Below are 17,909 nucleotides of genomic sequence, written 5' to 3'. Positions count from 1 at the left end.
TTGTTTTATTGGCTTATATTTTTATAGTCTGTAACCTGACTTTCCTTAATTATTTCCTTTATTACTAATGACTCCATTGGTTTGCAGTTTTGAGTTGACCCTCCACATGTTACAGTAGCTTTTGCCCCAATATTCTGAATAATATATAATAATAATATTCAGAATGATATGCTATTTTGAAATGCTGCTTAATTGTGACTTTATTAGGGATCCGTGCACACACTTGATAAGCAGCCACAGAAATGTTTAAAATCCAATATTTTAAACATTTCTCATCTCTTGAGCCAAATCTACATTCTGCGCTGGTGTATTTGCTGATAAAAACAGTAACAGTAAACATCCTGAATGAGTCAGATAAAAGCCCCACTCTTGACATTTTTGTGCAATTTAATTCAAAGAAAAGAAAAAGAAAAGTCGCCAGCCCACAATCAGTGTTTACCGGTGCAAACGTTTGATACCACATTCAGCACTTCAGTGGCTCATTCACTGAGAGGGCCGGTGTAGAATATGAAGCGCAGGATTAAAATGATCTGTCAATGGCATTGTACGTAGCTGTATGGATGCCGGCCCACATAGCACTATACTTATAGCAGAAAGGATGAGGTGATTATTTTCTGCACCATTTTTAGTCAACAAAAAAAGCGTGTTTTCTCAAATGTGTGTGTGTTTTTGTGTCGTTCAGATGCAGCAGCCCAGCAACATCCAGATGCAGAGGAGGAGGAGGGGGAGGTGACCCCAAACTATGAGGAGAAAGCCCAGGAAATCGTCCAGAGTATTCTGCAGGAGGTGGTCAATACTGTTGCAGGAGGTGAGATGTGTACTGTGTTGAGTGATCTGGCAGAATGTTGTGCTTTCAGGTTGGTACTTCTGTTTGATAGATAATAAGCACCCCACTGGGTACAAAATGTGTTTCAAAAGGGATGCAAAAGTCAGCAAAAAACAGCCTTCTGCCGATAAATAACAGCCTAAGTTATTGGGAAGTCGCATTTTCAATTTTTAGGTCATATCAAGCTCCTTGAAGTTACCTCAAATTCTGACAACTCTGTGTGCAAGAGTTAAAAGAATCCAATTTTTCCCCCATTGGCTGCAAAAATAGCTTTATTACCTTGTACACACAAAAGAATATGGCTTCCTTTTTCCAAATACATATATTACCCTCCAGCAGTAATTTGATAAACGGGCTTTAATGGTCAGGAGGAACATTGAGCAGAAATGCAATCTAGTATCTTCTTTTCACCTGAAAACATGCAGTTTACTACTGTGCCGCTGTCATTTTTCTCTCTTTGTACTTGACCAGAACATCATGTCAAACTCCAGTTTGTGTTACCTTGTCGGTTATAAAATGTGTACTCCTGGTAGAGGATGTCTCAAGGTCTGTATGTTCATACCGAGACTAGGGATTCATAGTCACTCCTGTCAATCCCATTCCTCCCTGCTCTATCATCACCACAGGGCACTGCTTGGACCCTACAAACCTTTGCTCTGACGCTAAGGAGTCAGGCGGCGAGGGCGAGCCGGTGGAGTCGGAGCAGGCTGAGGCGGCGACAGAGGGCACCCAGAGCTCCCTGGAGGATGAGGGCACCCTGGGTAGCGACAGCGAGCACGTCCACGCCAACGGCATCCCCGGCACGCCTATTTCGGCCAGCTTCACCCCCTCGCTGCCCGATGACAGACTGTCTCTCTCGTCCACTGACACTCAGGTGAAGGACGGACCAGAGTTTTTACATTAATGTTATACATTTATGTCAAGATCGACTAAATAAAGTGAGCAAGAAACCACAGAAATTACAAATCGTTTTTTACATGCTTCATAATTAGCTGGACCCAGTTTTCAAAAATATTCAATTCTTGTTGATAATGTAACATTTTGGCCCTGCTGAATAGCTGTACCAGCTGTGTCAGAGGAAAATGAACTACTTGATTTCATCGAAAGACAAATTAATGAAAAAGACGGTCAACACTTCCACTCTCTTTAATTAAGCTGAATATATTTGCCGGAATGTCTTATATAATCACCCTTATTTTCAGCTGTATATGAAGTCTGCAATCATAGCTGATTGCACTCCTCAGTGATCAATGCTAAACTAATCTAACAGTCTTGAGGTTCAGGGAAAGAAGATGTTGCGAACGGCACACTGATTTGACTGTTTTTGCCTTCGTAGGAGTCAGGAGCGGCGCCGGGCCAGCCGCCAGGTGCAAAATTCTCCCACATCCTCCAGAAAGATGCCTTTCTTGTCTTTCGCTCACTGTGCAAGCTGTCAATGAAACCGCTGTCAGACGGACCACCTGATCCCAAGTAAGAATTCATTCCATGTAATGTGCAACAATGGGATTACAGTATTATTTGCTTAGCAGTCTCACTTAGCCACACCTTACTCCAGCTGGTGAAGGATCAGGCTACCCCACACATACATTCTGGGATAAGGTAAAAAAGAAAAAGAAGCTCTGGCTTGTTTGCATTTCTTTAAATCAATCACAATCGTTGCTGAGCTCAGGTTGCAGTGATGGTGCTTCTGCAAAATAGTCTTAGGGCTTTATCACAGCACTGAATGTCTGTTGAGCCATGTTTGCTTCATTTGTTACATTTTTGTTTACAAAGGAAATCATTTTTGTGCATAAAAGGTGAAAGATGTTAACACAATGGAATAATTATGATAAGAAAAGTGTAAAAACAGGCTGAGGCTGAGAAAAAAAACTCTTGTTCTTTGTAATTGAGATATTTTACAGCCTTTGCTCTTAAAAAAACAATAATTGAAGGTATTTTTATTAAAATCTATCACTGTTTGTTAACTGGCTGATGAATTTTGAGATTAGTAATATGTTCTACAGTTCATCAAGCTCCTGTAACCACCTTATATTGGCTCAGTTATCATTCTGTGTGAGGGTATAAGAATAGATGTGAATCATGTTTTGAATTCAGGATTGCTCCAGTGATTACGTGGTGTTTTTGATAAAAAAGGGACAATGAGGCATCGCTCAGCATTTTCTGAATCACTTCGTGGTTTCATGAATCCATTTTAACTGTTCCCTTTTACAAAGCACCAGAAAGAGGAAAATAATCTGATGTTGCAATTATTCAATATTCTGGCCATGCTCTGGTTTGCCAAAACAGAGGCATCTGATTGGCTTGCTTGATAGCAGAAGCTTTTGCGAAACAGGATTTCCTGCATCTGGTTTCTGCTTGCAACTTAGTTCACACAGGGCCTGTGGGGTGATATTTATTTATTTATCTATAAATTAAAATGAATGTGGTGCTAAATGTAAGAGAACAGTGTGTGTGTGTGCGTGTGTGTGTGTGTGCGTGTGTGCGTGTGTGCGTGCGTGCGTGCGTACGTGTGTGTGTGTGTGCGTGCGTGCGTGCGTGCATGTGTAATGAAGGCCACGTCAATTACCTCCGCACTGATGTGCCATGTCACTGCCAGACAGAAACCTTTTACCCTTCTGACAAGGCTGCTCCGCTTGATGTTTCAATATCTGACACAAACACACACAAGCACAGCAACAACACAGCACACAGGTTGAAAAGCTGCATTATTGTTACCTTAACTATCACAAAGTACTTTGTATCTTCATGGTGGATCAGAGGGTACACATACAGTTTATTATCAATGATATTTCATTCCTGCTTTGTAGACGATTTACCATCTATGCTTGTGTACACTTTGACAGAAATAGCTTTTTTTAGGGAAGAAAAAGTCCACATTTTTGGGCACTTGCAGAAACAGTAGAGGCTCAATTTTGTTGTGCCACATAAATCCTAGTTTGTCTGCTCGCCAGAGATGGAAGACATTGCAAACAAGCAGCCAATCTCAGCATATAAAGAGGCTGAAAGTATGTTTCTTGAGCTCCAGTCTTTCTGTCCTGCTGCCACAGAAAAACAGTTCAGATGAGCTGAGGCTCTACACACCATGGAGCTTTGATTTAGTTGCCCTCGCATTTCTTCTTTGATGGTTGCTGGAGATTTTAACTCTCAGATGGATAAATACAGCATGATGTGGTCTGTGTGCATTAGGCCGCTGTTTCTTTGAGTTGTAACTTTCCTTGAAGGACAGATAATTTGCCTATAAGTAGTTGGTTTTAGTGAGACTATTCTGTTTGTCTTGCTGAATGTATTGTACATCTGAAATGTTAATGCTCATCTGATTTGACAATGTGTTCTCAAAGTCTTGAGCAGATGGCTGGAAAAAATTCCCTCAAGTGGCTTTATGCAAGAGCCAGCTTGATTCCCAAAGGGTTAGGGTACACAGTGCAGTGTAACAGCTAGAGATACAGACATGGGCCTGCACTTTATGCACAAAACTACACACAGTCAGTCTATCCTCTCTTACTGTGTTTTAATTTCATCAATATATTATTATCTCCTCCCCTACTGAAATATTCACACTGACCTCATGATACTACCGGTACTGTGTCTCACACTTATTTCCTCTAACACAAATAGTAAGAAGGAAAGAGTACTTTAACCCCCCCCCCATCCCTTCGCCTCAGGTCTCATGAGCTGCGATCGAAGGTCTTGTCCCTCCAGCTGCTCCTGTCCATCCTACAGAACGCCGGGCCCATCTTCAAGACTAACGAGATGTTCATCAACGCCATCAAGCAGTACCTGTGCGTGGCCCTTTCCAAGAACGGCGTCTCCTCCGTGCCTGAGGTCTTCGAACTATCGCTCTCTATTTTCCTCACTCTGCTATCCCACTTCAAGACGCACCTCAAGATGCAAATTGAGGTAACATTTCCACTTCTTGTGATTGAGAAAATTTTAGGTTTTATTTTCAATTTTTCAAAGTGAAAGTGTCGAGGATAGGAAATAACAAATTATTCGCTGACAGCCTTTATGGATCTTAATCTAATGGCCATGAGACAGTACATTTTTCAGAGCTTAACACCTAATGTAGTTTTTCAAATACTTCTTACCTGTTACTGTGACTCAACACTTTCTGCAGCGGCTTCACAGTAATCCCATAACTTCACTGGAAAGCTTTTTACGTGCAATGAAGGCTGTCCACACTACCAAAGCACACACACTTGCTTTCTGACAACTGCTGCGCTCATTCTTCAGCAGAGTGCTCTCCATGTGTTCAGTTTTTTCTTTTCATTTTTTTCCCCCAGCTCTACTTTGATTCACATATGCAGGGAAACCTGATGAAGCAGGTGGCTTAATACAGTAGCTATAAATATATATCTACTAAGCACTTCTTAATGGGAAGCAACAGTTTCACACCTTCTCCAGCAGCAGCACAGTCACACACACAGTGAAAAGCAAAGCGCCAGAATTTAAAGCAGAGTGAGAGTGCTTCCTGTAGCTCTCCCTCTCCTCTCTCTGTCCTAAAACAATTGAAGTGCTCTCTCTCTGTGAAATTTCCTGTGATTGGCCAAAGTCTCCTGTCACAAGCTAGATTTTAGAATTATAATATGATGAGAGATTATTATGGATTTTTTTGCCCAACAACAACAAAAATAAACTACCGCTATTTTTAAATATTACAACCAAATGCAGCACTGTAAAATTGTTTATTTAAAGGTCCCATATTGTAAAAAGAGAGATTTCAATGGTTTTTTTTTGTCTTTTTTGTTATTATAAAACAGGTTGAGGTGCTACTTACATATATCTAAATATCAAAATGTTCCATCCACAAAGAAATGAACACAGCCCGCATTCAGAAACTGTGCCTTTAAAAGAGCCGTCAGGACTTCTGTACCGTTGTGATGTCACAACTATACTATACAGTATATATGTAGAAAAGTGCAGTAACAGTGTGGTTACAATCATTCCCTGGTAGTAATAAAGTTGCGAAGACATTGAGATGCACAGATGCAGAAGACCCAGAAATCCTGACCAATCAGAGCAGACTGGGCTAGGCGCTAAAACTGAACATTTCAGTCAGAGGGTGAATACAGGTGGATTCAGACATACAGTATGAGAATTTTTTTATTTTATTTTTTTACATTAAGGTTAACATTAAAGTATGTAAACATCTTCTAGTAGAAACCGCAAATACAAGCATGAACATGAAAATGAGCCTAATATGGGACCTTTAAATATCAGTTTGTACTTAATGGGTACTGGTCCTGTTCTTTTCAGAGTCATACCACACACAGATTACTTGAATACTGACAGTCTGGCTCAGTTTCTCATGCAGGAGACAGCTGACACAAATGATGTATGTGAGATGTGGTTTCTCACAGTACTGTAACATTCTTTCACCTCGGTGCAATGGAGAGTGGCACTATGGCCTCCTTTCTGCTGCCCGCACTTTATTGTTCTGTTTGAGCTGCCTCAGAGTTCCTGATGCATAACTACCTGCTATATTTGCTGTGTTTTACTGAAGGAAACGCATGTGGGCTCCTGGAGAAGATTGTGTTTTGACCATGCAGGCAGTTGATGGTGTTTTTGCCTCTCACGGCTCTGTCCGCAGGTGTTCTTCAAGGAGATTTTTCTGTACATTCTTGAGACGTCCACAAGCTCCTACGACCACAAGTGGATGGTCATACAAACCCTCACTAGAATATGTGCAGGTTTGTCTTTTTTATTTTGTTCCATTTGACATTGATTGTTTTGTGGAATTTGATAATGAGGCCATAATAGTGGCTTCTGGTACGCATAAACCTAAAGTTTTACTAAATGTGTGTCAGATAAATGTTTAATCACGTTGTAATTTTTTAAACGGTTATAATTAACCTATCATTTATGCCTGCTTCAGACTCCATAGAAGCTGTGTACACAGCCTGTATTTGTTTTGTAGATTCTCACTAACTCCAAACTCCATCTGTCTGTCTCAGATGCCCAGAGTGTGGTGGACATCTATGTGAACTATGATTGTGACTTGAATGCTGCTAACATATTTGAGCGGTTGGTCAATGACCTCTCAAAAATTGCACAGGGTCGCGGGGGCCATGAGCTTGGCACAACAACCCTACAGGTGATACTTTTTTTTGTCTTTTTTCGGGGCTTAAAAGTTCTATATTTATTATGTTTTACAGTTATTTATAATACCGTAATATATTTTGTATCCCCTTCTAGGAGCTGACCCTGAGAAAGAAAGGCCTTGAATGTCTAGTGTCCATCCTCAAATGTATGGTAGAATGGAGTAAAGACCAGTACGTCAACCCCAACTCCCAGACCAGCCTTGGTAAGACTCGCTGAACATGAACGTAATTTATCAAGACTTTCTGGCAGCGATCAAATCCAAACTGAATAGGGCAAGATAATTACCTTTCTGTTCGTTCTGATTCTACTCACTGATATTTAGCATTTAGACTCATAAGTGGCATAATTCACGTTTGTCTTTTAGTCTAGGTCAATATAAGAAAGTAAACGTAAACATTCTTATTCTTATTTATTCTTATTCTTATTCAAGGATGAATTGAAGGGAAATTCTTATTAATACTTCTGGAACAGCGTTTATACAGCGATACATATGGCTTTATTCCACATTATTGTATCAAGATGTGATTGTTTGGTTTGAATTTATGCTTCACAGCTTAAATACAGATGGTACATGCTGGAAATTGTTTGTGTGCCGGCAATATTACGCTTCATTGGCTTTGCCCATAAAAACCCAGATTGTTGTTTTTCCTCAACAGTCTGTGGAGAATTGAACTTGCGTTGTGGAAAGTGTGTGTCAGAGATGAGACTGCCAAGGTTATAACTAGACTTTCCCCTGATCTGCTGATTTTTTGTGTTTTTTTTATTGGTAGAAGTGCATCATTGAGGTTAACTGGGGTTGGCAATAAAGCTCACATCCATCAGCATGGCCGCAATCAGTTGTAGGATTGACAGTTGGCATTCATCAGGGAAGCTACGGCTTTGTGGAGGAAAGCGAGCATTTATCAGCTCAGATCACAGCCAGAGGAGACAGTGAGATAATGGCACAGACAGGCTAATCCAGAAGATTTAGTCTAAAACAGAGTGATACCTAAAGCCCAGCCGTGATGAAACGCTCTGTCTACAATATACAGAGGATATCCTGTGTGTGAGACTGGCCCCTGGGTCTCCTGCACACCGGAGGATTTCTGCTGTTTTCCAAAAGGAGGAGAAGCTCTGTGAAAGGGCTAAAAAAGATATCCCACAAGCCACTGGAACTATCCACAGGCTAGCCTCGGGCTCAGCTGTCAGGGCTAACCAGCAGAGGCAGTGAGTTCACTTGCAGGGATTTTATCTTTCCAAAAGTTATAGCAAGCCATTGGCAGTGTAGAAGGAGCTCATGGGACAACATTTGAATTTTTGGATGTTTAAATTCACCCTGTTGGCTGTTGGGGATTTCAGACCAAGACTATTTTCTTCCTCAAACAATCCAAGTGCAATTATATTTCTGATTAACGATACAGAGTTGGTGTTCAAGCATTGCAGTACAATACATTACCTTCGCTCTTTGAATTGTCCTTTTTGTGTCGTTTTCTCCCCTTTTTGTATGTCTTCAAAGCAAGAGCAGGTAATAGTGTAATAGGTCATTTTGCTAGAATGTGTTGCTGTGATGGAATCGTTAGTTTAAAGCCTGTTGTGTCTGCAGATGATTTTGTATTATTCTCCCTCTATAACCTGTGTGGTTTGTAGGGTTTTATGATACCCACTTAATTCCCATAGCTAGTAACCAGAACCACGTATGGATACATTGAGCTCACGCTAGAAACCCTTTTTCTGAACTCAATGGGGAAAAATACTGCTTGTTAGTCACATGGATGTGTGATAAAGTATGTTTGCCAGCCCACATCTTAAACTGTCCCCTCCTCCCTCTGTTTTCATACACCTTTTTCTCTCTTCAATGTAAGCCTAAGGATGGGGAGCACACTGCCAGCTCACATTACTTTGACACTGTCCACTGAATGTTTCAAAGAGTTTCCGATGGGTAATTAGATGCCTGGCCCTAGCACAGAGTTACAGGGTGAACCCGCAGCAGCAGCAGATCCCTGAGCTCCTTTTGGGCAGGCGTTTAATTTTTTTTTTTTTTAAACATCTCTCTTGGCCTCTATATTCTGTCTGCTTCCATTTTGACTGCCTGGAGCTTTTTAGATAAACCCACCTTTTAGAATATGCTCCCCTTATACTCTGCCTTGCACCTGCTTTGTCCGTCTAAGTGTGTGTTTTTCTGTTTTTCTGTTAGGCTGTGCTCTTGTGTGCACGTGACTAACACCAGTGTGCCTACCCTCCCTGCCAACAACAATCCTTAAATAGGCCTCAGGGTCATTTTGCTCTCTGTGTTGCAGTTTCCCCTTTGAATAACTGGAGTCTCTCCCGCAGTACTAGTGTGTCATTAGCTCCTTTTTTTTAAGCCTCCAGGCTAAGTTTGTGCCTGCGACTGAGTTTCGAACAAAAACTCTCACCTTTGTGATGGTTTCAGGGGGTCTCTTCTTACAGTAATAATATAAATACCTTATTTCCACTCATCTGTAATCCCTTCTGGGTTGTCTTATCTTGTTGTTGTGTTTTTCTTTTGCTCTTCAGGCCAGGAGAAACCATCAGAACAGGAGAGCACAGAGACCAAAGCCCCAGAGACCATAAACCGCTATGGGAGCATTAACTCTCTGGACTCCACAGCCTCGTCCGGCATCGGCAGTTACAGTACCCAGATGTCAGGTACTGACAACCCCGAGCAGTTCGAGGTCCTCAAACAGCAAAAGGAGATCATCGAGCAAGGCATTGACCTGTAGGTTACAACACACACACCTAGATTTATCATGTCATCCGTTTCTTACTGCGATGCTGCATCGGCTACAGTATGTACTGTCTCTGGATTCCACACAGGTTCAACAAGAAACCAAAGAGAGGAATCCAGTACCTTCAAGAGCAAGGCATGCTGGGTACAACCCCAGAGGATCTTGCTCAGTTCTTGCACCAGGAAGAGAGGCTTGATTCGGTAACATGTCACCCTGTTTTCATTCAGTTTCTCAGCTTAAGCAAAATGTAGAATAGAAGACCTTCGAAATCATATACATGAGGGAGCACACACTACACAACTGAACCTCAGACCAGGTGCACTGATTACAAGATTATTCCGCTTGGAAAAACCCAAGAGTGGATCAAGGGATCATGATATTGAACAAAAACGTGAGAATTAAAGAAAAATAATGTTAAATATCCTTGCTGGTGTTTGTACAAGCAAACGGAGGGCAGAAGGTGTGAGTATCGTAGTGAAACATCATTCATATCGGCATCATTTTTAGCCTCCACCATTGTGCTGATTTCAAGTCTTGTAGTCTCCACTACCTAGTGGACAACAGACAGCTCATTCAACTCCAGCACCTTTTGATGGGTTTCCTTTTATGGAGTCTTCTTCAAGAAAATAAGCATCAAGCGGCTGAATAAGATGGCAGATAAGCAAACAGCCAGTCCAACTCAACAAGCTCTGAGCTTTCTGCCTTCAACCAGCCAAGAGCACACAGAAGCTGCACAATAATCAAACGTCTGTCCACCAGCAGCGTAAATGTTAACTCCAGTAAGGAGCACGATTGCTTTGTTTGGATGGTCTGGAGGGTCTCTGTGCACAGCACTAATCAGCATTACAGAGCGTTCATAACATCTGGTTAGAAGCAAGGGGCCCTTGGATGCAGTGGCACCACAGTAGTGGCAAACAGAATGAAAGTCTAACGTGTATTTATCTATTCCTGCACAGACCGGGTAGTCCTGCTGTTAGAGCAGTGATTCTTATTAGTGGAAAGGGTGAAAAGGCAAACAAATTAGTTGGTCTGTTAGAACTTTGCCCTCCTGTGATGAGAGAAATGTTAGTCGAGTGAATTCTAGTGAGAGTGTGGGTTTAAACCAAAGTGGACTCATGGGGTGTAGCAGCACAGCCTGACGGTTCTCTTAGCAGGATTTTCTGTCTTGTTCTAATTTGTGTGTCACATTGTATTATGTTAAAATAAGACTGACTAGCTTTTATTTTTCTCCCCTAGACTCAAGTGGGAGAATTCCTCGGCGATAATGACCGTTTCAATAAAGAGGTGATGTATGCCTACGTGGATCAAATGGACTTCCAGGGCAAAGACTTTGTTTCTGCACTAAGGATCTTCCTGGAGGGCTTCCGGCTCCCCGGAGAGGCTCAGAAGATTGACCGGCTCATGGAGAAATTTGCAGCGAGATATCTTGAATGCAATCAGGGGTGAGTTTACATCTCCGGCTGGAAAATTCCTTACTAAAGAAATAGCTGAATTTGATTTAACATGACCCACATACAAGATGTTGCTATTAATATGTATCGTGTCTTTCCCTACCGTCCTCTACCCTTTTTACTTTCCCAGGCAAACTCTCTTTGCCAGTGCTGACACCGCATACGTCCTCGCTTACTCGATCATTATGTTGACAACAGACCTTCACAGTCCACAGGTAAGCACTCCACCTCAGTGAGGCGGCTGCCAGCAGGGAATGTCTTCAGACAGAAGTCGTTCCCTCAGATAAATCAGGGTTTGCACGAGCAGCTTTTGACCCTGTGTGCTTGTTTTTGTCGTCTGCAAAGGTGAAGAATAAAATGACAAAAGAGCAATACATCAAGATGAACCGCGGCATCAACGACAGCAAGGACCTACCCGAGGAATATCTCTCGGCCATCTACGATGAGATCGCGGGGAAAAAGATCGCCATGAAGGAGACAAAAGAGCTCACCATGAAATCCAACAAGCACAGTGAGTCTCATTGCTGTGGGATGTCTCAAAGATGTGATCCATACTAAGACGAAGAGACACAGGGAGAAAATAAATTACAAAAAAAAAAAAACATTGAATGGAAGAGTTATATGCAATGCTGGAACTCTTTTTTGAAGCATAATGAAAATATACAACTGGCAGTTCATTTTCTTGTTTATATTTGCCATCAATTGTTCTGTGAAAAACACTTAAATGAGCTGCTTCTGATTTTAATTGCCATGAAGAGGCCTATTGTCACTTTTTGTCTCCAGATAGTTCCGCAGCCTATTGAGCTTGTTGTTAGATGAAAAGCTGGAATGTTTTCCTTGCTGACTTTGTTTGGTTGCTGTGAAAAGCTGTGTGTGTGACTCCGTGTTTTTGTGTGTTATCGCCCAGGCGTGGCCAGCGAGAAGCAGAGGCGTCTGCTGTACAACGTGGAGATGGAGCAGATGGCCAAAACGGCCAAAGCTCTGATGGAGGCCGTCAGCCACGTCCAGGCTCCGTTCACCAGCGCCACACATTTAGAGCATGTCAGGCCCATGTTCAAGGTAACACACACACACACACACTCACACTCACACACACACACACACACACTCACACTCACACACACACATCTGCTATGAGGCACATAGTCAGTTTCACACACAAATTATACACCTCATCCCTCTGTCGTTCCTCAGCTGGCATGGACACCCTTCCTGGCGGCATTCAGCGTGGGTCTTCAGGACTGCGACGACACTGAGGTGGCCTCACTGTGTCTGGAGGGAATCCGTTGTGCCATCAGGATAGCATGTATCTTCTGCATACAGGTACCGCAGTTTCAACTGGAGGATTAGCGTCTGGCTTTATCTTGTACCTTGCAGTATTTTTGACCTTCTCTTTTTTTTTGCCTCAGTTGGAGAGGGATGCGTATGTGCAGGCGGTGGCGAGGTTCACCCTGCTGACAGCCAGCTCTGGCATCTCAGAAATGAAGCAGAAGAACATTGACACCATCAAGACCCTCATCACTGTGGCCCACACTGATGGCAACTACCTGGGCAACTCCTGGCACGAGGTTGGCTGTTCTTTCACTCGTCGTCTTAACGCACCTTATCTACCTTCCTCATGTCTTCCTCTCACAAGCAATGAGTCACAACAGACTTCAATTCCCAATGGGATATGAATGTGTGTTTTGTTTTGTTGTTTAGAGTAGCTTAGAGTGGTTGCTAGACACAACATGAAACAAACTAACACAACCTCTTGTGAGTTATTACTTCTAACAGATGTCTAAACATTGTATTAAAAACAAAATAAAGTCACATTTTAGTAAATACAATTTATTCTATTTAACATGTGGGTAGTTTACAGGAACTTGTTGGTGGATACATACTACTACTCAATCTTCTGTTTTGTCCCGATTTCCTGGTGTCCATTTCTATTATTTCTCTAAATATGCCCCTGTTGGTTTTGTCTCTTCTCAGATCATGAAGTGCATCAGTCAGCTGGAGCTGGCACAGCTGATCGGTACAGGGGTGAAGGCACGCTACATCTCAGGGACGGTGCGGAGCAAAGACGGCTTCATTACAACTACGAAGGAGCAAAGCAACGACGAGTACCTGGGTCTAGGTCAGCACTGACTTATAAATACATATCTCGACGCAAGTCCAGTGTCACAGCCTTGTCCTGTTTTATTTTGTTCCTGTTTGTTTTCCGATCAGGCTGTACTTTTAGTAAATCGGTTAAAAACTGCACCCACTTCTTGACTGTAAAACAAGCTATTTAATACTTTTTGCTTTTAGATGTTGTAATTCTCTGTGATTTGCTTTGTAGTTGGAGGGACAGTGGACCGTAAGCAGATCGCCAGCATTCAGGAGTCCATCGGAGAGACCAGCTCTCAGAGTGTGGTGGTGGCTGTGGACAGGTACTGTAGTCACTTTGAGCTGGACAACAATCAGGAAAAAAACTCAAATTATGATGTTAGTCAACATTTCTAGAACAAGTTATGGCAGAAGAGAAGGACAAAAGGTTCCGCTTGTCTACAAAATGTAAAACGCATTAAGATAGGAGCCACTTGGGAAACATGAGATTCAAAGTAACACTGATTAAAAACACATTCAAAAGCTCTTAAGCAATGACAGAAATCTTTCCATGCAATGTGGCTTATAAATAATAATTTTCACATATTTTTCTTCTTCAGGATATTCACCGGTTCTACCAGACTGGATGGCAACGCAATAGGTGAGTCTTTTCCAAATTTGCTACATACTGATATTTTTATTGCTTCAAGGATAAGTGCATTGTAGCTATATTTGCTGATTGTGCGTCACTATGCCGGTACATGTACAAAGCCCCCTTTCTCCGTTCATTGCCAACATCTTCTGTCTACTCATCAGTTGATTTTGTGCGCTGGCTGTGTGCTGTGTCCATGGATGAGCTGGCCTCGCCCACACACCCACGTATGTTCAGCCTGCAAAAAATAGTTGAGATCTCCTACTACAACATGGGCCGCATCAGGCTGCAGTGGTCCAGGATCTGGGAGGTCATCGGAGATCACTTCAACAAGGTGGGCACGAAACACATCTTAAACACATGGATTCAGTATAGTTCTGTCGTACAGAAAGAAACTGGAAATATGTGATCGATAATTTACATGGTGCAAAATCATGAGGATAAACTTTTTCAGCTGTGAAGTGACTGAATGAGGTGTGAAGGACTGTGTACTGTCGCTCCCACATTCTGATTTAACAGAGGCGCGGATTTCAGTCACTCATTAAAAAAACAAACAAATTGTTTGCCAGAAAGGCTTTTTGGTAGTTTGTTATTCAAGGACTCATCTCTCGCCGAGGCTCTGCTCCTCACTGATTAGCTGTTGTAAAATCAAATTCTCAAAATAGTCATTTATCATGTTGGGAAAAATAGATTTTAAGATTATTTGATCCTGCCGGAGGGTGAAGTGTTTCTACAGTAGATGCTTGTTATCGAAGTCTCACTAAAGGAAAGGTTTGTTCTTGGAAAGCTGTACTCGACTTGTTTCTTTCAAGAAAATGTCGAGAAAAAAAACAGTGTTATGTTAGTGAAATATGTTTTCTCTGTGTGCAGGTTGGCTGTAATTCCAATGAAGATGTGGCCATTTTCGCAGTGGACTCTCTCAGGCAACTGTCCATGAAATTTTTGGAGAAGGGGGAGCTGGCTAACTTCAGATTCCAGAAAGACTTTCTGAGGCCTTTTGAGCACATCATGAAAAAGAACAGGTAAAGTAGTGCATTTATCCGGAGCGAGTGCATATATCGCTCCTTCCGTGTAAATCTTTACAGCCGGCTGGTGCAAACACGAGCCCTGTACCGTAGATATCTGGAGGTACTATTTCTGGGCTGCAGACTCACACTCACACTCCCCCTCCTCCCCCCAACCTCTATAGCAACTCTCTGCCTCGTCTGTTATTCATTCTCTTTCTTTCTGTCTCTCTCTTCTTCTGTCTCAACTCTCCGTGTCTTTCATATAGCAGAGAGTAATCATACTGTTCACTCAGCAAGCCAACATTTCACTTGACCCATTTTAGTCTGTTTGTATTACTCTTTCACGGAATTCATGTAAAAGAAAAAAAAACGCATTTTTATTTTTCCTTTAATCGTCCAAATCAGCCTTGAATGGACTTTGAATATTATTCGTTTTAGAATTGGATTTTGCCATTGTAATAATAATTGTTATTGTGCCCAACACGTCAAAAGGCAAGCTGTTTTTACTGCAGTGCTCTTTTCATTCATGTGAAAAGGGAGTAGCAGTGTAAGTATAAATCCACCCACAGATAGAGCAGACTGAGAGCTTCAACAGAGAGGAGATGGCAGGCGGCCACGTAGGCCTGCAGCGCAGTGTGTCCATTAGACTCACTCATGCTGCCCTCCTCTGTGTTGCTGTGTGTGTGTTTTTGTGTGTGTCGGTGTGTGTGTGAGCAATGGTAAGCGGAGGCAGAGCCTTTCTCTCATTCATATCTACCATCAATTAGGAACGCTCTTCGCTATGGCAACAGTTGCTGGAAAAACCTGTTGTGCTAAAACTAGCCAGTGCTTGATTAATGAGGCTGCCTGAAAACGAGATATCAAAAGCCTTTAAAGAAAATTGACATCAATGAAGAGATGACTTTCCTTCTTTTTAATTGATTGACTCTTATGCATCCTACTTTTTTGCCCCCTCAGTCCGCCTTGGCCTCTTTCCTGTGCTTCTTCATCTGCCTGTCTGTGTTTGACTCGTTTTTACCACCCTCTTTCTCAATTCTTTCCACCCAGCCCTGCTCTTGTTCAAATTAACTCTACTACCCCTCTATTTCCTGTTCAGGTCTCCCACCATCAGAGACATGGTGGTGCGCTGTATAGCTCAGATGGTTAACTCCCAGGCGGCAAACATCCGCTCAGGCTGGAAGAACATCTTCTCTGTCTTCCACCTGGCAGCTTCTGACCAGGACGAGAGCATTGTGGAGCTGGCCTTCCAGACCACCGGTCATATCGTCAGTAAGTCCTGCACATAAACACACACACACACACACACACACACACACACACACAACTACCTGAGAAGAATGGAATAACTTCAGTGACAGCCTTTTCTAATTTATTTTGTCAAGCGGTTACATTCACCTTGCGCTCATCAGATTTTGGATTTGATCTTTCACTCTCTCCCCTTCATCTATCTTTATCTACCCAGCGAATGTATTTGAAAAGCACTTTGCTGCCACCATCGACTCCTTCCAGGACGCTGTCAAGTGTCTGTCAGAATTTGCCTGTAACGCCTCCTTCCCAGACACCAGCATGGAAGCCATCCGCCTCATCCGACACTGCGCCAAATACGTCTCAGAGAGGCCACAGGTAAGTGTTGTTTATTTCTTAATGTAAACGTGGAATGTGAAGATAATAATGCAGACACTGTAGCTTTTATTAAACACAATGCATCTGAGCAACACATTTTAGATTAATATTTTGTTTGAAATGTATCTCTCACTAACATCTTAGTGTGCTGTGCTTAGATCATAAGCTTTTCACTACAGGATGAATAAATCTGCAGTAGTAAATCTACCCCACATCTATTGACATCATCCAGTGTGTATCAAAATGTGCCTCGTTCAAATGTTTTGCATGCTACTACAATCATGTCTTCCTCATTGACATCACAAAAAGAGAGAATGTGTGGATTTGGGATAGCGTGACAGAGAGTCCAGATCAGGAAAACATACCGTATGTATGGAGTGTCAATTCTCTCAGGCAGAAATGAAAACCAACACTCGTATTTCTGTGGCAGGCCTTCAAAGACTACACCAGCGATGACATGAATGTAGCGCCTGAGGACCGCGTGTGGGTGCGGGGGTGGTTTCCCATTCTCTTCGAGCTCTCCTGCATTATCAACAGGTGTAAACTGGATGTCAGGACCAGGTAGGCGGGGGGTGTTCACTCACAGCCTTAGCCTTTTCAGATGGTGGGCGTCATTAAAAGCATACAGTTGTATATTTTAACCTTGCGCTTTGGATTTCAAGTGAGTGTTAATACTGCTGCGCATCAAATGTTCACAAGTCAAAGCTGGCTAGATGAAAAAGACTTGAATGCATAAAATGTATCAAGGATGTGTGCGTGTGTGTGTGTGGTTTGTGTGTGTGTGCGTGTGTGTGTGTGTGTGTGTGTGTTTCCTAGGGGGCTGACGGTGATGTTTGAAGTGATGAAGACCTACGGGCACACCTTTGAGAAACACTGGTGGCAAGATCTGTTCAGAATTGTCTTCAGGATCTTTGACAACATGAAGCTGCCTGAACAACAGACTGAGGTACACAGTCTTTCATCCTGAACAGCTGTTTTTAAAGTGTGTGTCACTCTTAGCTGCGGTATTGTGGCGTAGTTTGCGTTCTCAATGTCGATGGAGGGGATTCTCACTGGGGGTTTTTGTTGCGCTCTCAGAAAGCAGAGTGGATGACCACCACCTGCAACCATGCACTTTACGCCATCTGCGATGTCTTCACCCAATACTTTGAGTCCCTCAATGACGTCCTGCTGGATGACATCCTGGCTCAGCTCTACTGGTGTGTGCAGCAAGGTGAGCACACGGCAACGTTGGACTTTCTGCCATATTTACACAAGTATCTTTTGAGTGGAATTTATGTGCAGTGTTAGGGTCAAGATCGGCCTCTTATGATATTCACACTAAGAGGTATTAGGACAGTTAAAGGCCTTGGCTGCAGTGACAGAACTTAAAGATCGACCCTGGGTTTTTATGTGCTGCATCAATACTGGTCGCCCACTGTATAAAAGACGAAGGTGAAGAAAATCGCCTATAAA

The 17,909-nt window shown here is 42.5% G+C and overlaps 1 protein-coding gene across 2 annotated transcripts in view; it reads left to right on the top strand.

The window, feature by feature from the left end:
* Nucleotides 1-17,909, top strand: part of arfgef1 (ADP-ribosylation factor guanine nucleotide-exchange factor 1 (brefeldin A-inhibited)) — a 49,088-nt gene that overhangs the window by 25,051 nt on the left and 6,128 nt on the right. For both annotated transcript variants that reach the window (XM_083936103.1, XM_083936102.1), the window contains 25 exons: nt 683-808; nt 1,453-1,700; nt 2,163-2,296; nt 4,489-4,723; nt 6,414-6,513; nt 6,778-6,917; nt 7,019-7,127; nt 9,440-9,641; nt 9,740-9,851; nt 10,888-11,093; nt 11,233-11,317; nt 11,448-11,613; nt 12,010-12,161; nt 12,297-12,425; nt 12,512-12,670; nt 13,077-13,221; nt 13,426-13,516; nt 13,793-13,833; nt 13,989-14,158; nt 14,695-14,846; nt 15,928-16,100; nt 16,294-16,454; nt 16,885-17,015; nt 17,271-17,400; nt 17,532-17,667. In XM_083936103.1, coding sequence (XP_083792229.1) covers nt 683-808; nt 1,453-1,700; nt 2,163-2,296; nt 4,489-4,723; nt 6,414-6,513; nt 6,778-6,917; nt 7,019-7,127; nt 9,440-9,641; nt 9,740-9,851; nt 10,888-11,093; nt 11,233-11,317; nt 11,448-11,613; nt 12,010-12,161; nt 12,297-12,425; nt 12,512-12,670; nt 13,077-13,221; nt 13,426-13,516; nt 13,793-13,833; nt 13,989-14,158; nt 14,695-14,846; nt 15,928-16,100; nt 16,294-16,454; nt 16,885-17,015; nt 17,271-17,400; nt 17,532-17,667 — 3,633 coding nt within the window. The remainder of the gene's footprint in view (nt 1-682; nt 809-1,452; nt 1,701-2,162; nt 2,297-4,488; nt 4,724-6,413; nt 6,514-6,777; nt 6,918-7,018; nt 7,128-9,439; nt 9,642-9,739; nt 9,852-10,887; nt 11,094-11,232; nt 11,318-11,447; nt 11,614-12,009; nt 12,162-12,296; nt 12,426-12,511; nt 12,671-13,076; nt 13,222-13,425; nt 13,517-13,792; nt 13,834-13,988; nt 14,159-14,694; nt 14,847-15,927; nt 16,101-16,293; nt 16,455-16,884; nt 17,016-17,270; nt 17,401-17,531; nt 17,668-17,909) is intronic.

The sequence above is a fragment of the Echiichthys vipera genome, assembly GCF_963691815.1.
Source record: "Echiichthys vipera genome assembly, chromosome: 21".
NCBI classification, from domain to species: Eukaryota; Metazoa; Chordata; class Actinopteri; order Perciformes; family Trachinidae; genus Echiichthys; species Echiichthys vipera.
This window is presented reverse-complemented; position numbering and strand designations above follow the sequence as displayed.